At 42.9% G+C, this 26,120-nt stretch overlaps 2 protein-coding genes across 5 annotated transcripts; both read left to right on the plus strand.

Moving 5' to 3' along the window:
• The first annotated feature begins 602 nt into the window (after nucleotides 1–602).
• On the plus strand, nucleotides 603–24,233 carry LOC138950606 (putative uncharacterized protein ENSP00000383309). 4 transcript variants are annotated; one of them, XM_070322310.1, is made up of 6 exons: nucleotides 11,668–11,968; nucleotides 13,294–13,485; nucleotides 17,416–17,525; nucleotides 19,032–19,384; nucleotides 20,673–21,080; nucleotides 22,413–24,233. In XM_070322310.1, the coding sequence occupies exons 1-6, from the start codon at nucleotides 11,749–11,751 to the stop codon at nucleotides 23,146–23,148; spliced, it is 2,019 nt and encodes a 672-aa protein (XP_070178411.1). In that variant the 5' UTR covers nucleotides 11,668–11,748; the 3' UTR covers nucleotides 23,149–24,233. The 4 variants fall into 4 exon arrangements, with proteins under 4 accessions (XP_070178413.1, XP_070178414.1, XP_070178411.1 ...); XM_070322311.1 differs by having other exon boundaries at nucleotides 13,294–13,431; XM_070322312.1 differs by lacking the exons at nucleotides 11,668–11,968; nucleotides 13,294–13,485 and adding an exon at nucleotides 603–970.
• LOC138950604 (keratin-associated protein 4-5-like) lies at nucleotides 3,711–7,456 on the plus strand. Its single transcript, XM_070322309.1, has 3 exons — nucleotides 3,711–4,176; nucleotides 4,428–4,512; nucleotides 6,159–7,456. The coding sequence occupies exons 1-2, from the start codon at nucleotides 3,711–3,713 to the stop codon at nucleotides 4,466–4,468; spliced, it is 507 nt and encodes a 168-aa protein (XP_070178410.1). The 3' UTR covers nucleotides 4,469–4,512; nucleotides 6,159–7,456.
• Nucleotides 24,234–26,120: the final 1,887 nt, after the last annotated feature.

Below are 26,120 nucleotides of genomic sequence, written 5' to 3' on the forward strand. Positions count from 1 at the left end.
AAAAATTAAAGAAAAATGATTCCAGAACCATAATTTAATGTTGATATTTCTGGCAACATAATTTTTTACACATGAATGAAACTAAACAAAAACACAAAGGGTAAAATAATAAGGGCAGACCGCGAACTGATCTGGAGATCTTGTAGGCTACGCTACGCGAAGATGTTTTTGCGCGTTCGCTGCTAGCTGCGGTGCCACGCCCCTTGGCTTGTTGGGCTCTGCTGCCGCTGATAATTTCCAGACACCACAATGGCGTCTGAAAGAATGCCGACCGGGGGTAATTTTTGTGGTGCAATTAATTGTACCAATTCCAGCAGAAAATGCCCCGGGAAGTCCTTTTTTCGATTTCCAAAAGATAAAGATAGGTAAGTGCTATATTTGTCTTTATTTTCATAGAATAATCTGCCTTAAAGTCCCCACCAGTGTCAAATCACGAGTGGCACCTTTGTCTGATGCATGTGTGTGCCACGTGTGTGTGCCACGTATGTCTGTGTGTGTGTGTGTGTGTGTGTGTGTGTGTGTGTGTGTGTGTGTGTGTGGAGAGAGAGAGAGAGAGAGAGAGAGAGAGAGAGACTAGAGAGAGAGGGAGAGAGGCAGACAGGGGGGAGAGAGCTGACCACAAGTGCCAGAAAATATAGCGGTATTTAATCAACTTCAAACCTATTAACTGAATTTAGGTGTGCAAAGTGGGTAACCAACACTCGCCGTTCTGACCTGGAAAACAAGTCTTCCCTACAACTGTATGCTACTGTCAGGCTTTGTGCTGACCATTTTGAGGAGTGGATGTTCACATGCCCTTCAGAGAAAAAAAGACTGATGCTCTGTGCCGCCCCCACCCTGTTCGACATACGTAATCCGCCACCGCAAGTGTCTTCCAAGAGAAAAACCCCTGCAGCAAGGAAAATACCGTTACAAGGCAACGATGTTGATCAGGATACCAAACGAAAGAAAGCCAAAACTCAGAAAGAAGGTAAATTTGTCAATAGCACATCCTGTCTTTGGTCGCATTGTCAGATGTTAGACAGTCAAATACCGCACATCAATTAGTTCATATATTGACCGTGTCTCATTGTCAGATGTTAGACAGTCAAATACCGCACATCAATTAGTTCATATATTGACCGTGTCTCATTGTCAGATGTTAGACAGTCAAATACCGCACATCAATTAGTTCATATATTGACCGTGTCTCATTGTCAGATGTTAGACAGTCAAATACCGCACATCAATTAGTTCATATATTGACCGTGTCTCATTGTCAGATGTTAGACAGTCAAATACCGCACATCAATTAGTTCATATATTGACCGTGTCTCATTGTCAGATGTTAGACAGTCAAATACCGCACATCAATTAGTTCATATATTGACCGTGTCTCATTGTCAGATGTTAGACAGTCAAATACCGCACATCAATTAGTTCATATATTGACCGTGTCTCATTGTCAGATGTTAGACAGTCAAATACCGCACATCAATTAGTTCATATATTGACCGTGTCTCATTGTCAGATGTTAGACAGTCAAATACCGCACATCAATTAGTTCATATATTGACCGTGTCTCATTGTCAGATGTTAGACAGTCAAATACCGCACATCAATTAGTTCATATATTGACCGTGTCTCATTGTCAGATGTTAGACAGTCAAATACCGCACATCAATTAGTTCATATATTGACCGTGTCTCATTGTCAGATGTTAGACAGTCAAATACCGCACATCAATTAGTTCATATATTGACCGTGTCTCATTGTCAGATGTTAGACAGTCAAATACCGCACATCAATTAGTTCATATATTGACCGTCAATAGTGAATACTGATGTAAGTACATTTTTTTTTATCTTTGAAAGTGCATGTTTTGTAAGGAAATAGCGTCCACTTATATTGCAATAACCCTTCTCATTAACAGTCTTGACACTACGCCGCGTGATTATAAATAATGCCATTTAAACAATCTAAATAAATAGTCAGCGCGCATAGCTCTCTGCCTGGCTCAGCCAACGATAAGGACACTTTTGCGATAAGAGCGGAGCGCCGCTACCGCGCGTTTCCGAAAGGGCTGTAAGAGGCGGTGCAACATCTTAGCTTTGCTGGAAGCGATGCCAGACCTTCCCGCATTCCAGCTAGCTGCTCCCCCTTTGACCGAGTAAACTTTCTCACGCTCAGTTTTATTGCAATGGCGAGCAAGGCAAGAGGGTCCTGGTGTTCAGCACCAAATTGCCAGAATTCTCGCAAAAAAGGATTTCGTTTGTTTTCTTTTCCCAAGGATGAAGGACGGTGAGTGTATTGTTTACTTACTTTTATAAGTTATGAAATGTATAACTTAAATGTATGAGCAAACACTGTTGAAATAAGGTCTGTCTCATACACTCTTTGCACCGAGTCAGCGCAACTGATTTCTTTGCATAGCGTTTACCAAGAAGGGAAGAGGGGAACATACAAGTGAACGGCTCAGATCATGGGTGAAATTGACACCACCAGATTAAAATGCTCATTTTAAAGCCATCCATTTGAATTAAAAGGAAACAAATCCTACCACACTGCTTAGTTTGAAATGAACAAAAACGAAATGAAAGGAACCAACAACATTGTTTTGTGTGTGTGGATTTTAAACACATTTTATTCACAAAACACGGCAGAAAATGGCGACTGATTTGTTGCACAGCGACAGTACACTTTTTAAACCCAGGCCAGTACTTTCATCAATGACAGAAGAAAGCAATGGAGGCCTGCATACTACAGTCTTATTGTTCTTTTATGTGCCTGAGGGATAAAATGCTGCAGTAAACTGACTTTTAAGACGTCATTGCACTCGGAAGATTTGTCTTCCGCTAATAACTTTGGTGTCACACGTTATGGGCAAACTTGAGGCAGGTCGCATTCTTGCAAAATATCATTAACAACAAAGAAAAGTCATTTTTAGCATAGAAATAGAAAAGCTTTACCATAATAATGTGTTTTAAAAAAGAAAAACATTATAGTGTCGGCAGAACACGACTCTCGTTAAGTCAAATGAGTTTCGTGTCACATCGTTATGGGCGGAAGATTGTGTTCAAACGCTGTAGTAGACGAAAATTGTATTGAAAAATTGCTGTCTGTATCATAATTAGCGCCCATAGACTTTTGATGCACCAAATATTGTGTGAAAATATGACGTAATTGAGAGCGTGACCTCATAGTTCGTTCCGTCAAACTTATCAAACCTGTTATGGGCGTGAGATTTTGTCAGTGATGTTCTTGTTTTGGACTTTTGCGCTGTCCCAATGAAGCTGGAACAAATCCAAAGGTAAGAAATGTTTCTTCTATTGTATCCAAAGTCATTGGTTGGAACTGAATTCTATTAAATACGTTTCAGCACTTGGAAATACGTGATTTGTAATGTTCTGTGATTCCCGAATTCGTGGCCGTCAAAGTAATGGGGTCTGTTAGTTAACTTTTTGGTGTTTTTCTTAAGCTTAAAAGCTGTTGCGTTTATTTGTCATGATGTCAACACATGAATTGTCTTCTGCGTGCAGGAACGGATGAGCACAGCCACATCAAACGTCGGTTTGTGTATGTGCCTGCAGAAGATGTGAACAGGCACAGGCCAGAGCGGACAGGGACAAAGCCACTGAAGAACACCCAGAGACTTCACTGCGTGAAGGGAATCCAACCTTTCGTGGTTGCAACACGAGAGCGCTCTTGTTTTTGCCAGGGCTGCCAAGAAGATGCTGACTGTGAAAATGCTGAAATTGCTGGAGACTGGAACGTGTCGCGACTTGCACCTCCAAGACGGAGACAAGCACGGGCAGACCAGCCAACGGCCCCCGGACACGCTTCGCCTGTGCAGCTACCACAGCAGCCAGCTGCGCCCGTACACCTGCCAGATCAGTCAGCTACGCCCGGACACCTGCCAAATCAGCCAGCTACGCCCGGACACCTGCCAGATCAACCAGCGACGCCCGTACACCTGCCACATCAGCCCGGACACCTGCCACATCAGCCAGCTACGCCCGGACACCTGCCAGATCAGCCAACAACGCCCGGACACCAGCCAGATCAGCCAGCTACGCCCGTACACCTGCCACATCAGCCAGCTACGCCCGCACACCTGCCAGATAAGCCATCTACGCGCGTTCACCTGCCAGATCAGCCATCGACGCCTCAACAGCTGCCAGACCATCCAGCAAAGAGGTAGACCTAAAGACTTTAACATGAATTGTAATAATGTATATATTTCATAAGACTAAAAGTAAAACTGGTTGCAATTGCACACATTGGTTTCACTATAATTATTTTAAAATCGTACGTACAGAATCTATATTGATCACTCTCATTCACATGCACCAAGAATACTTTTTTCAACAAAAGAATGAGGAATTCAAAATTTGAATAAAATACTAAAGTCAGTTCACACACTCTGACACAGATTTTCTTTTTAACAGGGAACTCAAGATTGGGGACTACGTGTGAGCCTACCTGTTGACTGTCAATGGGATTGCAGCCAAGGGAAAGCATTGTGTTGCAGTAGTAAGTTTTGATTGAGCGCATTAATGCATAGCACAACACTACACGGTGTGATAATTTCGCAATCACTTTTTTCAATTTATTGATAGCTAGTACTGTAATAGCATATTACTTAGTGTAGCACGCAATAACTGATACTGTCATCATTTTCACGAGTTTTCATTCACAAACACCTGGGAAATAAATCTCATGTTCCCGATGCAATAAATCCCCGGTTACCATAGTTGCAGGAAGTGGGCTATACATGGATGATCAAAAGCAAACCCAATAGAAACGCTCGGGGATTCTTCGGCTCTTTTCATTGGCGTTTCACCAGACCTAGACAGACGACACTACTTTGCAAAGTTCCAAAAAACGAACTGGCAAACTGGCACAAGTAAACAAAAAACAAAACTACTTCATGAAAGGTCATAAATTCATCACAAACAAATGAAACCTAGTGATACGCTTTGTCTTCGTACAAGGTCATGGAGTGCGTGTATCTGTGTTTCGATACACAGACGTTCAGAGAAACAGGAACGTCAAGTTCAAGTCAAACCAATTGACCCCTGACACACACATTTTGACCCGTGCACAAGACGCTGTATCGCTAAACGAAGCGCAAATAAGAAATAATAATAAAAGCAAAGAACAGAGCAACGAGATATGCAAACATCTAACAAAGCCGAGCAAGCAGAATGACAGGTCTAATGAAAAACAAAGAGGCACTGAGTCGGAAACAAGATCGCGATTCTTTCCTTCGCTGCACGACGCACATCTTCTGTGACATTTGACCCAACGTACCTTGCTTGCACGATGTAAATCTTATGTGAGCTTTGACCAAACGTAGCTTCCACATTCAATCACTAAGCTTAGATATTTACAACTGAAAACCAAGGGGGTGGAATACTGAGAGGAACCTACAGAACTGTGCAACCTGGCATACTTATCTCAACATTTTATGAACTCAAAACACAGAAAGTTGCTTTCACACGCCAACATCTTATAATGTTGTTAAACCGTGTGTACACAAAGATGACATTTTTGTCAAATCATACTTGTGCGTTGACAGAGCTTTTTACGTCATGTATTTGATCTCAACTGTTGACTCGTGATTTGTAGAAATGTAAAACATTTTACAAATCGCGAGGCGCGCCGCGTGATTTGTAACCACTGTTTTACAAATCACGTGGCACACCACGAGATATGTAAAACTTTTTTTTTTACAAATGACGTAAATGCGCCCGATATTTTCTTGTCATCTCGAAAGTCCAGGGATCTATCAGCTTGGCGGTAATTACGATGTTGAGAATGTTTTTGAGAACTCGCGTGCACATGTTTGTGACGGACACACCGACAGACAAACAAATCTGCGCTTATCACGCTTCGAAATCGAATTATAGAAAATAATAACATGTGCAGATTTACTCAAACACTTCCATTTTCATGTGGAATTTTGGCCTGGTTGACTGGGATCTGGACAACAAATATTAATACTAATAAAATGAAAAGGCATGTATTACTTTGTGGTTTTTATGTTCGACGTAATTTGTAAAATGTTTTTACAGTTTTACAAATCACAGGTTAACATCAACTTCCATGGTAGTAAATAAATATAATACTCTGCAACGGATTTAGGGATGAGTCGGTACTTATTGTATTTGTTCCAGATCGACAAGCTGGAAGAGGAAGGTGTTCAGGTCCGGTTGATGAAACGTGTGAGGAGCCACTACGTTTTCTTGGGATTGGATGACAAAACCTTCGTGTTCCATGAGGAAATTGTCAAGAAAATGTCTACAGTATTAGCAGAATAGATTCAAAGGGCAAAAATTTTTTTGATTGACCTGCACCGAATCACTCTTTGCCCTACAAAGTCCAGAAGATGTGGGTCTTGTACGACCCATACTTTCTAACTGTGACAGGGTGAACTGCCAACACTCATAGAGTTATGTTATGTCCGGTCATTTAATTGTTTTTCTCTTTCAGTCCTTATCTAATTATCTCCCCCTGACCCATTGTTTCTGCCTTCAGGATCGCTGTGTTTATTGTAAACTTGGAAGTGTGTCTTAGATGCTGGACCCTGATTGGTTAATTGTTTAAAAGGACGCGCGCTATTCCCAGATGGGGGCCCGGTAGCTCAGTTGGTAGAGTTTTTCGTTTCATGCTAAGTCACTGTATAATGTTCCCCCATGTAATGCATATCAGAATGTTTGTCTCGAGTTCTACTTTTTATGTGTATGATAAATACGTTTGCCGATTATCTCAGTTTGGAGAGTTTTGTTATTTTCTGCATCGAAGAAGTTTCAGTGCCTTCGCTACAATTGTTATTTTTCTATCCTATTAAATAAATATCGGTTTTTACGTAATGTTACTTATTTTGCTGGAAAGTTAAAGGTCGTAGCTTTAATTTGATGTAGTGGTTGTTAGAATTAGTTATGTTCCTTTTTTGTCAACTGAGTGTAAATTAAGGTATTGCGAGAAACATAGACTGATTCTGTGTTTCCAGCCGTATTCAGGCCGAATTTTCCCCCTGCTAGTCAGTTCATTCCAATAAAATATGCGGCCAACTTGAATGCATTATCATAAAATATGTTGAAACAGTGTTGCCTCAATGTGTGTGGATGCATTGGAATGTCTTGGTGTCTACGTTATGCGCGTACATAAGATAAGATTTGATATAACAAAATATTAACGGAAAACCGTTACAGCGACCATTTTCTGTTTCGTTTTGCTCTTAGTACTGAAACGAATACAGATGAGGGTTTCTGTCATTGTTCTGTAAAATGTGGGGAGCCTGCTACCTAAGGTGTTAGATTTATTGCACATCAACTGCAGCTACCCGGCAAAAACACCATCCAGAACCACGATCCAATATGGCGGTCACTCTCTTTTACACGCTAAATCAGCCTGACTGCCCGGTGGATTTACACGGAATGGGTATGCCCTGTAAGTTCAGATACCAAACAAACTCTCTGGAGTAAAAAATCTGAATATCGTTCAGTTTAAGTCACCGTTTCCACGGTTGAAAGTGAGTCATACCATCAAAAACGCTATTTTGAGGGTAGGCGTGGTCAAGGACCTGTGACGTCATAGTACAATATTGCTCAAATCCAGGAACAACGGTTTTGAGAAGAAGAAATGCATATCTTTGAATACACATAAGTCTGTGACCCAAACACGGCTGTTAAACATCTGATCAATAGCACTGAAGACATATCCTTAACTTGTTTGGTATACCTGTATGAGCAGAAGAATTTGCGGTAACCAACACAGAAAGACTGTCAAAGTCTGGAACGCTTGTTTCTTTTTGCGTTTTTCGCCGTTTTGCATCCTACAGACTCTAAGCAACAGTACTATATCACTTAGAGTGCATTCTCTTGCACTTTATTTTTGACCGTCTGTGCAACACTTCAGTGACCCATGATCTAAGCTGTTCACATAGGTAAATAGAACATGGCAGAGAGAGAAAGAGAGAGAGAGAGAGAGAGAGAGAGAGAGAGAGAGAGAGAGAGAGAGAGAGAGAGAGGGAGAGAGAGAGGGAGAGAGAGAGGGAGAGAGAGAGAGAGATTTGGTGACCAGTGAGTAGTTCATTGCGTCGTGTATAAAAATCACTGATTGTTTGTGTATTTTCTTGCAGGTGTAAACAATGGATACAAAACTGCAGACGTGAGGATCTGATAGGCAAGACAGCGTCGTATCTTCATGCAAACTGTTCAGGGCCGGACTACCGGGGGGGTTATGGGGGTTGCGCAACCCCCCCCCCCCCCTAGCCTAAACATGTACCTTACTTATTTAATTTTTTTTTATTATTGCTTATTTTATGCCGTTTCATGCAAGGAGCGACCATTTTCCTATCTCAGAATATGACCTACCCGTCAGCTTCAGGGGGCTTCGCCCCCTGACCCCCACAACGAGGGGGGGGGGGGGTTCTAGGGTTTCCGGACCCCCCCCCCCCCCCCCAGCCAAAAAATAAAAATATTGAATGAGGTATGCATTTCTTTATTTTACATTGAGTTTCCATTTTTGGGGTATTAATCAGTGACAAAATCTGCTGCCTGAAACTGGTAATGATCATCCTCAGAATGCACCAGATTGCACCATTTTGCATCCTTTTTTTCAAAATTTTCTGGGGGGGCATGCCCCCGGACCCCCCGAGCAAGCTAGGCGCTTCGCGCCGTCGGCTGGGCGCTTCACGCCTTCACACCCATATCTTCACAATATACTTTTGAAAAAACCCAGTCATAAAATGAACTGATCCGCCCCTGCCGCCAGGGGGGACATCCCCCTGGGCCACCACTGGCAACCCCCCCCCCCCTCCTCTTCGCCTAGTCCGGCCCTGCTGTTGCCTTTGTTCTGAACACTTTGAAGCAAGTCAGTTCATGAATCCCTCCAGCAAAACCTGTCGGCTTATTTGGTTGTCAGTACCCACCCTCTTTGATGTACCCAACCCACCACCAACACTGACAAATAAACGACCACTGCCAAAACGACAGACATTGCCAAAGAAACGTTCACGCAAAAACATTTGCGCAGAACCTCTTGAGACTGTGGAAGGTAAACCACTTACATTGTGTGTGTGTGTGTGTGTGTGTGTGTGTGTGTGTGTGTGTGTGTCTATGCGGTGTGTGTGTCTATGTGTGTGGGTATGTGTGTGTGTGTGTGTCTATGTGTGTGTGTGTGAGTCTATGTGTGTGTGTATCTGTGTGTGTGTGTGTGTGTGTGTGTATGATTGTGTGTGTGTGTGTGTGCGTGTGTGTCTATGTGTGTGGGTGTGTGTGTGTGTCTATGTGTGTGTGTGTCTATGTGTGTGGGTATCTGTGTGTGTGTGTGTGTGTGTGTGTGTGTGTGTGTGTGTGTGTGTGTGTGTTTGTGTGTGTGTGAAACAGAGAAAGAGGATGCAGAGAGACAAAGACAAATTACTTTCAATAGGCACTAATAGTATGTTCATAAAGCAAATGTATGAAGATAAGTCTGTGAGTTTCTGTCTGCATATTTAGTCTTTTTTACTGTCTGTATCTCTTCAAACACTGCATGAGCGCGAGTGAAATAGTTTTCACATGCTGGAAACAGTATGACCAGTGTGTTTTCTTCCCAGAAACAAGTAAAACAGTCTTTTCGATAGTTATCTAAGTAGCCGAAAACAAAAACAGTCAGTCACTCCTCCTTGCGGCGGCCGTGGCAAACCCCCCCCCCCCCCCCCCCGCGGGTTAGGGGGAGTCCCATATTGGTTGGGACTAGAAAGAATTTACCCGATGCTACCCAGCATGTCGTAAGAGGCGACTAACGGTTCTGTTTCTTCTCTTCTTTTGTCTTATTTCTGCCTTACCAGTCCTTTCACCTATATTTCCTTCCAAGAAAACTCTCCCTACTATTCCCTGCAGTTTTCCAATTCTTTTCTTGTCTTATTTCTACCTGACTGGATCCATCACCTTTATTTCACTTACCAAAAGTTTTCTTTTCCACATCCTTATTTCTCTGCACCCCGCATGTCGTATGAGGCGACTAACGCCGGGATTCTGTTTCTCCTTTTACCCTTGTTAAGTGGTTCTTGTATAGAATATAGTCAATGTTTGTAAAGATTTTAGTCAAGCAGTATGTAAGAAATGTTTAGTCCTTTGTACTGGAAACTTGCATTCTCCCAGTAAGGTCATATATTGTACTACGTTGCAAGCCCCTGGAGCAATTTTTTGATTAGTGCTTTTGTGAACAAGAAACACTTAACAAGTGGCTCTATCCCATCTCCCCCCCCCCCCCCCCTTTCCCCTATCCCATCTCCCCCCTTTCCCTCGTCGCGATATAACCTTCGTGGTTGAAAACGACGTTAAACACCAAATAAAGAAAAAGCCGTGGCAACGTTTTACTCGGTCAAGCCGTTACGCTATTGTAGGATCTGGGCCGGCTGCTCGCATCACTATCGCTAGTAGCGCAGAGAAGGCAGTGCCCCCTCTTTCCGTATAAGCTCTTTGCTCGCAGGCCGCTCAGGAGATTACCGTAGATCCGCGATAGCGCACAAGCTATGCGCGGCCGTAAAGCTATGCACGATGGCGATAAACTAGCGTGTAAGAAAAACCCTCTTTTGTTTCAACAAAATGTTCAAAAAGCGGAACGAACACGGTGCCTTTGAAAACCTTTGAAGACATTTTAGCTGGACTATATTCAGCTCAGGAAATACATGTATCTGACGAAAAAAAAAATCAAAATAAACTATAAACCTGGTTATGGGGGGTCCTCGAATGTTTGGAAGGACTTAGACCACGCCCACTTTGGACGCGAATATCGCGCGGCAGCAATTTTGTTCGCTCACTGGAGCGTACACAATCTTGACGCCACGCGCTACGTCGCCGCCGTCGCACATATGGAAACACGCGTTCTTGGATACTACTGTTGCGATCGGTGTTGACCCTGCTGCCACCTCGCCGCAACCATCGTACCGTCGTATTACCAACAGCAATTAATTTAGCGGTTGGCAATGAAAAGGTACATTTGATAAATCGACGTGCAGCTTTTGCCATGAGATGTGTTGGTTGCGACTTTGCCGAGCTAGAAACATGTTGTGGAGTCTATATGGATCTTAGTAGTAAAAGTACTCAAAAAGGCATCAATAAAACTATTCACAGTGCTGCGGCGGTGACAGCAAACTTAACTTTGAGGTTATCTCGAATGTTTTTCAAGCTAGACCTTTGAAAGTTTGCACGCTTTTAGGGTTTGATGATCGCACGAATTGACCGGAGTTTGGTTGACCCTTGTGACATTTTTGGGTCACAGCAGGGTCATGTTCGCTTCATAAAAACTTACCATTGTGGTTAATATGGATGTATTTGAAGCTAGAGCTTTGTACCTTTGCACAAGTGTAATTCGGTTGGTTTGGTGCGTTATACAATGCATGCCTTTTCAAGACTAAGCATGGATAACTTTAAAACACAAGGATCATCATAGGCCATCATGACTTGCATCATTTTACATCGCATTCTAAGAAAGAGCAGAATTCTCACTTTGTGCGCGGTACATTTCCAGAATCGCGTAGCGCAAAGTTGGAATTCCTACAATGGCGGCCATTGTTGGAATTCCAACAAAGCGCAGGTCATTTCCGGAAAAGCGCCAATGACGAGATGGGTCGCAACATTCTATTTTCTTTGACTGACGCGATGACGTCACACAGTCGTGTGCAGAGTTGTCCAACCTTGCCCCAGGCATTCCGGCGGAACTCGCGAGAAGGCAACACGCGAAATCTGCACTCCGAAATATCCTGCATTTATCGACATGGTCTCTAGTTGTTGTGTTAAAACTTGCCATAACAGACAAGATAGAGATAGGGACAGAAGATTCTTTTCTCTTCCACATGTTGTCAAAGGAAGGGGCAAAGAGACAAGGGATTTGACTGCACGACGCCGGCGAGAATGGTTGGCACAGCTTCAGCTGAAGAATTTCAACTTTGAATCAACAGCGAGGAGATACGTGTGCTCTGATCATTTTGTCAATGGTAAGTACTCATGCTTTTGTACACCTGCCTTGGTTGGTCTATGTTTTATGCAAGCTGTGTTGTGATGGTAGTGTGCGGACATGCAGTCGGTCAGTCCTGCACTGAGTGCAGTCTATGACTGACCGGGGAGTGAGTCAGTCTTACAGTTACACTTTGACTTTCACTTACTCTCTATACTGAACAACTCATCATCAGGGATGTTGCTACAAATTCATACCTATAGGACAAATGTCCTGAGTTCTTCAGCATCAATAGGACATTTGACCGCTTTCAGAAAGTGTACTAGGACATTATGAATTTGCGAAAACAGCTTATAACACATTCCATGGATTTGTTCCAAAGTCATGCGCCAACACACACACGCACACACACACACACGCGCGCGCGCGCGGTAGAACACACACATAATATAGTAAATACATCAACACAGTGTGCGTATAATGTTGTATTTGTTTAGTTTCAACTTGAAGAAACCACAAAAAAGAAACCAACATGAACAACTTCAGAGCTCTTACTTTGATTACAAACTGCATGATTTGGATAAAAGTTGAAAAACAAAATGATCGGTTTGATCTAATGCTGGTCTTTTGCAGGCTTTAGTTTTTTTTCAGCGGCATAATTCAGTGCTTCGTCTCGTATCGAAAACAAAAGCAGACGACAAATTTAGTCAGTTGGAGTTGTCTCCCGTACTCCTGTAGCATGCACTGATCCATTGATCTAATAATAATCCACTATTTTTAGATCAGTGCGCTGCACCGAGATGGTTATACCCAAACGGCGCATACCGCAAACAGTTCGGGAATTCCCGACAAAAGAAAAGATCCGCACGCGGCACTGGCAACTTCAGTGTCAGCTGAACACGAGAGCGTTCGATCTTTTAGAAGATTTGTATCTTGAAATGAAAATTAACGAATATCGCGCTGTGCCCGAAGGAATGGAGTACATATCGGACAATGACCACGCTCAGGCTAAAACGATAGGACATCTGACCGACATGCGGCAATGTGAATCGGACATTTGGGGATTTTCATCGTTATATGTCCGATGTCCGACGCCTAACGACATCCCTGCATCATCATAATCATGGTTGCCCAAAACCATGACTTGTGAGAATGCCATATGTGTGAAATACTTGGATTTGATAATCAGAATTTATTTGAACAATAAATCATTAAATGGTCATTAATGTTGATACAACTTCATAGTTCAGTTTTAAAGGGTAGATCTCTGTCTAGATTTACTTATTCATTTTGTTTGAACGACTTATTGTTAAAATAACTCCCAATCCATAATTTACAATACATTTGCCTTTGATTTTTTTGCAGGGCAACCATCAACCCTGTGGAAAGGAAACAGTCCGAGCTGGACGCCTACTTTGAAACTTGGGTATGGTGCAGGGACACAGCCTGACAGCCAACAAGGACGGTACCAGAGACTCAAGGAGAGGAAGAAGCTTGTGGGGAGTGAGTCAACTCCTTCTCACCCTAATTTAGCAGAGGGTGATGGCGACGGTGAAGGTACTTCAGATACAGCAGAACTGGCTGCTCCTCTTCCCGAGAGAGGCGACTGTGGTGATACTTACTGCCAGACTGAAACCTATGACAATTTTGCCTGGATTTCTAAAGATGAAGAAAAGCAGCTACGGGATGAACTAAACAGGCTGGTGCTAGAAAATCGGGAACTTAAAGACGAACTTGCCAAGAAAAAAATGACACTTGATTCTTTGAGGGACAATGATGACACTGTACGATATTTTACTGGGATTTCTAATTTCTTCACACTTGTTACATTATTTGATTTTCTTGCACCGCATTTACCAACACACTCGCGCAGAGCACTGACACAGTTTCAAGCTCTCATGCTCACATTTATGCATATATATATATATATATAGGCCTTAACACACCCCTGCAACACCTGGCATACATCTTTACTGTGTCAAGAACAACTGCCAGCAAAGTTTTTCACAAGACTGTGCATATATCATGTACCACAGACTGCAGCCACTTGTTTTCTGGCCAGACAGGCGAAGCATAAAGACAAGTTTACCGCCACAGTTCCTTACCTATCCATGGAACAGAGTAGTGTCTATTATTGACTGTTTTGAAATATTCATTGAGAGACCCTCCACTAGTGTTGATGCTAGTGCACTCACCTGGTCAAACTACAAGCACAACAATACAATTCAATACCTAATATCAATAATCAATTACACCTCAAGGCCATATTTCTTTTATTTCTAAAGGGTGGGGTGGGCAAACAAGAGACAAGCACATCACTGCAAATAGTGGGTATCTAGACAATATTGTACAAAATGATGTGATTTTGGCTGACAGGGGATTTGACATTAATGAACTAGTGGCTATGAGAGGTGCACAAGTGAAAATCCCTGCCTTTGCAAGAGGGAAGAGTCAGCTTACAGCTTATGAAATGAGTCAACACGCAAAAATAGAGTCAACACGCAAACTAGCTAATCTGAGAATTCATGTTGAGCGAGTTATCGGTACATGTATTCTTTGTGGAAAGTACAACATTCTGAACTCTGATATTCCGACTGATCTTTTGTTTGCAAGGGAAGGAGAAGAAGTGGTAACACTGGACAAAATAGTCACTGTATCATCTGGGCTTGTCATTGTTTGCACTGGTATCATGTGATTCTTGCTGTGAGCTGCATAAACACAGCCTGGTGAACTGAAGGCATTGTTTAGAGAATATGTTAATTAAACTGTGGTGTATTGTATCTGATTCTGATTCAGGTGTCTCACATGAGCAGTAGCATTAGCAATAGTCTTTCTGTTATGTTTTCACTGGATGGAATCTTGAATTTGAATATGTGTGTATATATGATCTGACCTGCTGCTATTTCCTTCCAATTCAAGAGCAGATTTCATTCTTTCTATCAGTATCACACACACACACACACACCACATTAACATACACTTTGTAATCATTTTGCATGTGACATGTATTGACACAACTGACAAAGGTTGAATTATGCTGATTAACCTCAAAATAGCTCTACACAGGAAACAAGATAAGGAGCATTACAAAATTAAATGGCCTACACTTGAAATGCGAGCACACATTTAAACTACCAATAACATGCAACTGCTAGTGGTCGGACCTTTGGCACATGTCCGGTTTTGGCACTAGTAAAGGCCATGTCAGACGCACAACACAAAACAGTGTTTTCTTTCAAAACAGTGCTAGTCTGTGTGTTTCGCGTGTGACATCCCCGCTTTGAGTTGGAGTTTTTGTCGCAAACATTGTTTTGTGTTGCCCGTCTGTCATGCGCTTAACAGCGCGCTCGCCCCTGGCAGCCCTCGGTGGCTCGCAGCGCTCGCAGGCCGCTCAGAAGATTAGATCCGCGATAGCACACAAGCTATGCGCGGCCGTAAAGCTATGTTTCCATTTAGCGGCGCTGCGGCGGCACAATGGCGATAAACTAGCGTGTGAGAAAAACCCTCTTTTGTTTCAACAAAATGTTCAAAAAGCGGAACGAACACGGTGCCTTTGAAAACCTTTTGGACGGGCGCAGTGGTGTGGTGGTAAGACGTCGGCCTCCTAATCGGGAGGTCGTGAGTTCGAATCCCGGTCGCTGCCGCCTGGTGGGTTAAGAGTGGAGATTTTTCCGATCTCCCAGGTCAACTTATGTGCAGACCTGCTAGTGACTTAACTCCCTTCGTGTGCACACGCAAGCACAAGACCAAGTGCGCACGGAAAAGATCCTGTAATCCATGTCAGAGTTCGGTGGGTTATAGAAACACGAAAATACCCAGCATGCTTCCTCTGAAAGCGGCGTATGGCTGCCTAAAGGGCGGGTTAAAAACGGTCGTGCTAAAAACATGAGTGAACGTGGGAGTCTAAGCCCATGAACGAAGAAGAAGAAGAAGAAAACCTTTGAAGACATTTTTGCTGGACTATATTCAGCTCAGGAAATACATGTATATGACCAAAAAAAAGTCAAAATAAACTATAAACCTGGTTATGGGGGGTCCTCGAATGTTTGGAAGGACTTAGACCACGCCCACTTTGGACGCGAATATCGCGCGGCAGCAATTTTTGTTTGCTCACTGGAGCGTACAAAATCTTAACGCCAAACCGTCGCGTCGCACATATGGAAACACGCGTTCTTTGATACTACTGTTGCGATCAGTTTTGACCCTGCCGCCACCTCGCCGCAACCATCGTACCGCCGTCGCTCCGCGATATGGAAACACAGCTTAATTCAGTTCATTGCCATCAACAATTAATTTAGCGGTTGGCAATGAAAAGGTACATTTGATAAACCGACGTGCAGCTTTTGCCATGAGATGTGTTTGTTGCGACTTTGCCGAGCTAGAAACATGTTGTGGAGTTATGGATCTTAATTGTAAAAGTACTCAAAAAGGCATCAATAATTGAAACTATTCACAGTACTGCAGCAGTGACAGCAAACTTAACTTTGAGGTTATCTCGAATGTTTTTCAAGCTAGACCTTTGAAAGTTTGCACGCTTTTAGGGTTTGATGATCGCACTAAGTGACCGGAGTTTGGTTGACCCTGGTGACATTTTTGGGTCACAGCAGGGTCATGTTCGCTTTATAAAAACTTACCATTGTGGTTAATATGGTTGTTGTGTAGCTAGAGCTTTGTACCTTTGCACAAGTATAAGGTTTGATAGTCTCGAGTTGACCAAGTTTGATTGACCCTCACCAAGTTTTGGGGTCATGTTTGATTCATATCAAACATTGACATTATCTCGGGCATTTTTGAAGCTAGAGCTTTGAAACTTTGAACACTTCAAGGAGTTGATAATCTGTCAACATGATCCTGGCTTGGTTGACCCCCGTCATATTTTGGGGGTCATGTTTAGGCAAAAAAAAAAAAAAGGTCTGTTTACGGTAACATAGGGTGAAAAAATAGGGTCGGTAGGTCGGCTTTTTTTGTTTTGTTTTGTTTAATTCAAAAAAAAATTTCTTTTTTTTTCCTTTTTTTTCTCCCCTCATGCATCCATTTTGAAAGGAAGTAACACGAGTGACGACCCTTTACTCCTAACAGTACTTTGAGCTTACCTCCCTTCTGTCGTCTGCTGTTTGAGCGCAAACAGCTCTATTTTGGATGCGGGTTTTTTCAGACGATGCAAAAAAAAGATTAGGGTCGGGCCTAAAAACTAGGGTCTGTCGGGTTACCGTAAACAGACATTTTTTTTTGGCCTTATAAAAACGTTATTTTGAGGTTTTCTCAGTTATTTTGAGATCAAAAGTCTCATAATTTCACACAATTGTAGGTGTTGACAATCAGCAGACATGACCAACATTTGGCGTGTTTTCGTCAAAAGAAAATTGTGGAAAATGCAGCTGAGTTAGAGTACAATTTGGCAGAAGACAGAATAGACGCAGATACATGTTCAGACGTATCAACTGATGGGACATGGATGAACTCAGGTTCTGCTTCTTTTCTTTCCAGAGGATGATGCTTCTTCTAGCACTGACACGGAACATTTAACTCCAGCAAGTAGTGATGATCTGTGTGCGGCAGAAACAGACCAACAAACTTCTACATCTGCTGAACAACAGGTAACCCGCTCATTCTGTGCTTCTGCCTTCAGTTTTACACATAGATGTCCACCAATACATTAAAAAGACAACCGTAGTTCATGTTGGCATCCAGTGCAGGATGGACTTTAATGCTGAATTCGATAAGGTTGTCACCTATCTGTTTCAATGTGACAATGATGCCAATCGGCACACAGGAATTTTGGGCGCTTGTTACAGCGCTTTAGCCAGATGCCAGCAGTTCCTATAAGAAAATAGGTGTATGTGACCAGATTCTTATGATGCTCACGAAAGTGAGGTTGAATCTTCTCCTGGCAGACATATATGAATAGCGAGACGTTTCATTTTTAGCTGTTGTAAAAGTCGTGTGAGTTGCATGATTTCGTGCTGGATTTCTATCATGGCTCACCACTTGGCAGACATAACTGTGTGGCTGCCGCAAGAAACAATTAGAGCAACAATGACTGATCGACTCAAATGAAATGAAAGACTATTAATTTTGGACTGAACAATTCTGTACCTGTCCTAGCTGCATAACCCGATGGCTGTACAGTGTGTGTGTTTGGCTTGTAAAGTTTGCTCTCTGGCTAGTAGTACATTTTCAGAATCACAAGCCAAAGGCGAGTACACCATTTGTTGGACTTTCAGGGCTGCGTGTGTGTGTATGTGTATGTATGTGTGTGTGTGTGTGTGTTAGGATACTGTTGTAAGTCTCTCGTTATATTTTTACTATGTTAGGATTTGTGAATAAGAGATTCATTTTCATAGTACATTTAATGCTTACTGTGTTAGTGTATGCCTAGAGGTTAACCTTCACCGGATCACGCTTTGGACTACACAGTCCGGATGATGTGGGTCGTGTACGACCTATACTTTCAAAAGAAGGATTCAACGTAAAAAGCCACGCCATCCGAATAAGGATAAACAACGTTCAATTCCTTACGTAATTCCATATAGGTCGTCCACGACCCACATCATCCGGACTGTGTAGTTGAAATTACGTCATCGTTTATTTGTTTGTTTACAAAGATAATCTTTAAAAGTTGGGCAATTAGATGGGCGTATGGTGATTGGAGATGACATGAATGATGAAGTCTAAATCAAAAACTCCAAATAGTTTCAGAGATAAAGACGACTTTGTGAGACTCTGGGTCGTCCACGACCTACGAAGCACGGCGAAGGTTAACAAGTTTGTGTTGTGTTGTCGTGAGTTGTGTGTTCTGTTACTTCGTTTTTAATAAGATTTCTATGTTTTGTTTCAATTTATTTGAATTCCAAAATTAACTTTGTAAGGTTTTTGAAGTGTTGTTTTTCCTTGCTTTTTCCATTCAAAAGCTGAGATACACGTGACATTGAAGTCTTTCCTCAGTGTTAGTGTTACTATGGAAACAAGGAATCACATCGCTTCTTCAATCTATTTAAACTTGACAGTTATTTCCAAACATCATCGATTCTGCTATTCCCAGTATGCTTTATTCAAGGACCAAAAAATGAAAGACAACAAAAAACGACTTGATCTGTCCGCAGGAAGAAGAGGACATGCAGCGTGACGAGATCTTTCTGCAAGATGAAGAAGACACGCAGCGTGACGCTGCGCAGCGGAATCAAAACAGGTGCAGCAGCGGCAGCACGCCAACTCTGGGCACAGACAGCGATGATTCCGTCTCCAGCAGGGCAAAGAGACTCGTGGAAGAAATTGAACCCAGATGTAAACGACCAAAGCTGAGCGGGCAGGAGAGGAAGCAGCGGAGACGGGAAACGAGCAGGGAGCGCAGCAAACGCTCCGTGTTCCTGGGACAGCAGTGGGAGCGATGGGTCCAGCTGGTCACAGCACTCAACGTCAAATCAGACGAAATGCTGGCAGGGATTCTGCTCAACCTGTGAGGATTGTGTTTTCACCAGGGATCGCGCTAGCTTTTTAAAAAAACGCGTAAGTCATACGCAACGAAACGAAAAAAAACGCGTCACGGACCAATATTTTTGCGTACTACGAAAACACGTACAGACACAAACAAAACACGCACGAAAGACTTAAAGACACTCCTTACCTAAATACGGCGAGTTTTCCTGTCGAACTCCGCGCACGCCTGTCGAATAACACCCCTGCTGTCTCCAACCTTCGGGCCTTGCGAGTTTGTTTCCCGCTCTAATACGACTAGACACACTTTCCGCCTTTTGGAAGCGCGAGATGGGAGAGCAGCTAATGTCTGTTTCATTATCCGACAAGACATTATCTGGTAATACCCTCGTTACGTTCGTTTGTGATACTTCGATGCAAAAAGAAACGGACTTTAGTTTTGACACGCAGATTTCATGTGTGTCGTCACTTCTCGAGCCCTATAGTCAGTTTCAGGATCGGGTGATTATTAAGTCAGAGCAAAAGCGCTGCGTGAAGACAAGAAAAAGTTACAATATTTTTGCGTATGGCTTACGCGGCGCGGCGAAAAAAACGCGTCAGCGACTTTTAAAATGCGTCAAATACGCAAAAATCGTGCGTAAACGCGATCCCTGTTTCACTACACTCTATGCTCCATTACAAACATTATGAACAAACGGTTAAGCAAAATGACTATACAGTGGAACCCCCACCCCCACCCCCCTTTTAAGACCTCCCATATTAATTAAGACTCCCTTTTTTTTTAAGACCTTGTCTCCTCAGACTCTCAGTTCATATTACCTCTGTAAGCATACCCCCATTTTCAGACTCACTCCTTTTTAAGACCCGATTTTTTTAGATTGAGATTCTTCATAAAAAAAATCTAAACTAAAAATACACGAACAAATTCAATAGGGCTTTCATTGTTATTCCCTACATTTTCTTCAATCCAAAAAATACAGATATGTCAGGTTTCTTCTGAAATTGGCTCAGGATAAAGAACAAAATCCAGTTGTTATTGTACTACGTTTGCATACTTTGCAAAGACGAGAGCAAGTTCTCTTCAAGTTTTATTTAGCCAAGCCTTGCTACATGTAGTCTCAATAACTGGTTTTCAGCGTTCATCTTTTACTTACAGGCTGACAGATTGCAATATGTACATGGTGTGATATTGCTTTATGTGACATTTGTTGAATATAAGTGTGTGTGTGTGTGTGTGTGTTTCTTGTGATTCTGTCTCTACTGGTTTGAGTCCAAAGGTCTCTAATTAGAGGATGTTGTCTATTCCTCAGATACTATGCTAGACCACATCGGCGAATTAAAAACTACTATCCAAAGACACCTGCACGGCAGAAACCTGCACCGTCTTCTGGTCCAAGGACACCTGTACCCTCTGGTGCAAGGACACCTACACCCTCTTCTGGTGCAAGGACACCTGCACCCTCCTCTAGAGCAAGGACACCTGCACCCTCCTCTAGAGCAAGGACACCTGCACCCTCCTCTAGTGTAAGGACACCTGCACCCTCCTCTGGCCAAAGGACACCTGCACCGTTCACCCCGTACACTGCACTTGATCTGTCCACTGGTGCACCTGCACCGACCACAGGTACACCTGCACCATCCACTGCAGGCCGGGTGATTGGTGCGTGGGCACCTGAACCGCGGTCCAGAGCATCCACCATCTCTTCTTCAGAGCCCGTGTAAGTACACAGATGAATCGTTGTAGCTCAGTGTATAGCACGGGACCTTTAATCCTCTAATCACGGGACCTTTAATCCTCTAATCACGGGACCTTTAATCCTCTAATCACGGAACCTTTAATCCTCTAATCACGGAACCTTTAATCCTCTAATCACGGAACGTTTAATCCTCTAATCACGGAACCTTTAATCCTCTAATCACGGGACCTTTAATCCTCTAATCACGGGACCTTTAATCCTCTAATCACGGGACCTTTAATCCTCTAATCACGGAACCTTTAATCCTCTAATCACGGGACCTTTAATCCTCTAATCACGGGACCTTTAATCCTCTAATCACGGGACCTTTAATCCTCTAATCACGGAACCTTTAATCCTCTAATCACGGGACCTTTAATCCTCTAATCACGGGACCTTTAATCCTCTAATCACGGGACCTTTAATCCTCTAATCACGGGACCTTTAATCCTCTAATCACGGGACCTTTAATCCTCTAATCACGGCTTGCAATCCAGGCTGGAGCAGACACAGGGGAACTTTATGTGCAGACGTAGGGATGGTATCCATGCCCCACTCCCTTGTCATTGTTTTGGCAGGTGAATATAATATATCTTGGTCATTCCGCCCAAAGTGTAGGTGGGTGATTTCTTCAAAACTTGCACATGCCAGGGTTTAAGCAAGGCTGTTGTTTGCTGTTAGCTTTTCACTGGAAAGAAGCAATCTGCATTTCTCACAAATGGGATAGTCAAGTTATGGAAATGACTGAAAAACAAATGTTCATATCCCAGTTGAGCTGCTTCTTCATCCCTCTAATTCTTCTTAACTCATACAAATTGTACATTATATACATTATGCATGTCTATATATTTTGTTTGTATAAAGTGCACACTATAAATAGTGTTCTATTTGTGGCCAAGACTGGGGTCCGACACTGATTGGCTGTCTACATTGTGCATCCTTGCTAATGAAATGATTCACCCCTAAACATGCATGTGGACACATAAACACAGACACACACACATACATACACACACACACATATATATATACACACACACACACACACACACACACACATACACACACACACACATTTATATATACACACACACACACACACATGGCACACACACACCGGCACATATTTCCCCCGTCTCTCTCTCTCTCTCTCTCTCTCTCTCTCTCTCTCTCTCTCTCTCTCTCTCTCTCTCTCTCTCTCTCACACACATGCTCAACATGCACACATACAACTACAGGCAAACACACATACACGCATTTCATTGTCAACTGGTTTGTTGGTAGGTTGATGACTTGTTTAATGTGTCTGTGCAGCGGACCAAAGAAGAAAGAAACAACACATCAGAGGTCACTGGCATTTCATGTGCCTGTCAACAGTCAACTCTACCGCAAGATACAGGCAGCGGACCCCAGGCGTACTCCAAGTTTTCATAAGGTTCAAGTCAAGTTTGAGCCCGAGGAATATGCCACAGACAGTAATCAACAATTTCAAGTGGTGCAAGTGAGATCTGATTTTGAACCAGCCGAATCGGCTGCAGACACTAATACTCCACATTTTGATGTGGTGCGAGTAAAAACTGAACCAGAGGAGTCTGCTACAGAGAGTACTTCCAGTTCTGATGTGGTTCAAGTAAAGCTTGAACCAGAGGAGTCTGCTACAAAAAATACTTCCAGTTTTGATGTGGTACAAGTAAAGCTTGAACCAGAGAAGTCTGCTACAGAAAGTACTTCCAGTTTTGATGTGGTACAAGTAAAGCTTGAACCAGAGAAGTCTGCTACAGAAAGTACTTCCAGTTTTGATGTGGTACAAGTAAAGCTTGAACCAGAGGAGTCTGCTACAGAGAACGCTCCAAATGTCCATGCGGCACAAGTAAACAGTGAACCGGCAGAAGTTATGGAAGGTGAAGCAAGCACAAAACACAATTTGACGATGACCTGTGACACAAACAACACATTTTCACATGAGACTGCATCCAATGGTGTTGATGTACATATAAAATGTGAACCAGAGGAATCTGTTGCTGACACTTTTGAAATAGAGATAGCATAATGTAACACAATGCCCCCCAGAGCGCCAGTATCGCCCACTAGAGAAGCCATACGCAGATTCCAGACACGCCCATGATACTCCGTGCTACCTACTTCTCTTTTGCTGTTGTATTAACCACAATGCAAAATGACACCCATCTGTTGCTGGTTTTACCTGCTTCTTGTGGCAGTGTACACATATGTCACTCGTGTTAACCACAATGCAAAATGACACCCATCTGTTGCTGGTTTTACCTGTTTCTTATTGCAGTGTATGTTACTTGTGTTAACCACAATGCAAAATGACACCCATCTGTTGCTGGTTTTACCTGCTTCTTGTTGCAGTGTGTGTCACTTGTGTTAACCACAATGCAAAATGACACCCATCTGTTGCTGGTTTTACCCGCTTCTTGTTGCAGTGTATGTTACTTGTGTTAACCACAATGCAAAATGACACCCATCTGTTGCTGGTTTTACCCGCTTCTTGTTGCAGTGTGTGTCACTTGTGTTAACCACAATGCAAAATGACACCCATCTGTTGCTGGTTTTACCTGCTTCTTGTTGCAGTGTGTGTCACTTGTGTTAACCACAATTCAAAATGACACCCATCTGTTGCTGGTTTTACCTGCTTCTTGTTGCAGTGTGTGTCACTTGTGTTAACCACAATGCAAAATGACACCCATCTGTTGCTGGTTTTACCCGCTTCTTGTTGCAGTGTGTGTCACTTGTGTTAACCACAATGCAAAATGACACCCATCTGTTGCTGGTTTTACCTGCTTCTTGTTGCAGTGTGTGTCACTTGTGTTAACCACAATGCAAAATGACACCCATCTGTTGCTGGTTTTACCTGCTTCTTGTTGCAGTGTATGTCACTTCAATGTTGAATGTTCTGTCACATCTGTTTGATGGTCAACATAGCCAAATAGGTTGCAAGCACGTAAAATACCAACAATCAACTGCTGTATAAGTTTAAGCCTTTTTTTTTTTATAGGAGATAAATTGAACTATCAGTTTGTGAACCTACAAGTACATGATGGATCCAAGTGTAACATGTGAAACATGTAGTACGGAAGATACATTGGATAACTTTAAAGTTACACATAGTTTTGCCTTTTGTTTTTAGTTCCTGTGTGTGTGTGTGTGTGTGTGTGTGTGTGTGTGTGTTTTACCTGCCTGTGTATGCACTATCAGAGAGAGAGTGTGTGTGTGTGCTCGCGCAGAATAATAAGATAGTCTGCTGCTACACTGCAATATCATGGGGCTGGGTAAAGATAGTCCACTGCTACACTACAATATCATGGGGCTGGGTAAAGATAGTTCGCTGCTACACTACAATATCATGGGGCTGGGTAAAGACAGTCCACTGCTACGCTACAATGTCATGGGGCTGGGTAAAGATAGTCCACTGCTACACTACAATATCATGGGGCTGGGTAAAGATAGTCCGCTGTTACACTGCAAGATCTTTGGGCTTGGTAAAGACCGTCCACTGCTACACTGCAATATCATGGGGCTGGGTAAAGATAGTCCACTGCTACACTGCAATATCATGGGGCTGGGTAAAGATAGTCCACTGCTACACTACAATATCATGGGGCTGGGTAAAGATAGTCCACTGCTACACTACAATATCATGGGGCTGGGTAAAGATAGTCCGCTGCTACACTACAATATCATGGGGCTGGGTAAAGATAGTCCGCTGCTACACTGCAAGATCTTTGGGCTTGGTAAAGATAGTCCACTGCTACACTACAATATCATGGGGCTGGGTAAAGATAGTCCGCTGTTACACTGCAAGATCTTTGGGCTTGGTAAAGACCGTCCACTGCTATGCTACAATATCTTTGGGCTTGGTAAAGACAGTCCACTGCTACACTACAATAACATGGGGCTGGGTAAAGATAGTTCGCTGCTACACTACAATATCATGGGGCTGGGTAAAGACAGTCCACTGCTACGCTACAATATCTTTGGGCTTGGTAAAGACAGTCCACTGCTACGCTACAATATCTTTGGGCTTGGTAAAGACAGTCCACTGCTACACTACAATATCTTTGGGCTTGGTAAAAATAGTCCACTGCTACGCTACAATATCTTTGGGCTTGGTAAAGACAGTCCACTGCTACGCTACAATATCTTTGGGCTTGGTAAAGACAGTCCACTGCTACACTACAATATCTTTGGGCTTGGTAAAGATAGTCCACTGCAACGCTACAATATCTTTGGGCTTGGTAAAGACAGTCCACTGCTACGCTACAATATCATGGGGCTGGGTAAAGATAGTCCGCTGCTACGCTACAATATCTTTTGGCTTGGTAAAGATAGTCCACTGCTGCGCTACAATATCTTTGGGCTGGGAAAAGAGTCCACTGCTACCCTTCAATATCTTTGGGCTTGGTAAAGACAGTCCACTGCTACACTACAATATCTTTGGGCTTGGTAAAGATAGTCCAATGCTACGCTACAATATCTTTGGGCTTGGTAAAGACAGTCCACTGCTACGCTACAATTTCTTTGGGCTTGGTAAAGACAGTCCACTGCTACGCTACAATATCTTTGGGCTTGGTAAAGACAGTCCACTGCTACGCTACAATATCTTTGGGCTTGGTAAAGACAGTCCACTGCTACGCTACAATATCTTTGGGCTTGGTAAAGACAGTCCACTGCTACGCTACAATATATTTGGGCTTGGTAAAGACAGTCCACTGCTACGCTACAATATCATGGGGCTGGGTAAAGATAGTCCGCTGCTACGCTACAATATCTTTTGGCTTGGTAAAGATAGTCCACTGCTGCGCTACAATATCTTTGGGCTTGGTAAAGATAGTCCACTGCTACACTACATTATCTTTGGGCTTGGTAAAGACAGTCCACTGCTACGCTACAATATCTTTGGGCTTGGTAAAGACAGTCCACTGCTACACTACAATATCTTTGGGCTTGGTAAAGATAGTCCACTGCTACGCTACAATATCTTTGGGCTTGGTAAAGACA

This window comes from Littorina saxatilis, linkage group LG16, assembly GCF_037325665.1.
Source record: "Littorina saxatilis isolate snail1 linkage group LG16, US_GU_Lsax_2.0, whole genome shotgun sequence".
Classification (NCBI taxonomy): Eukaryota; Metazoa; Mollusca; class Gastropoda; order Littorinimorpha; family Littorinidae; genus Littorina; species Littorina saxatilis.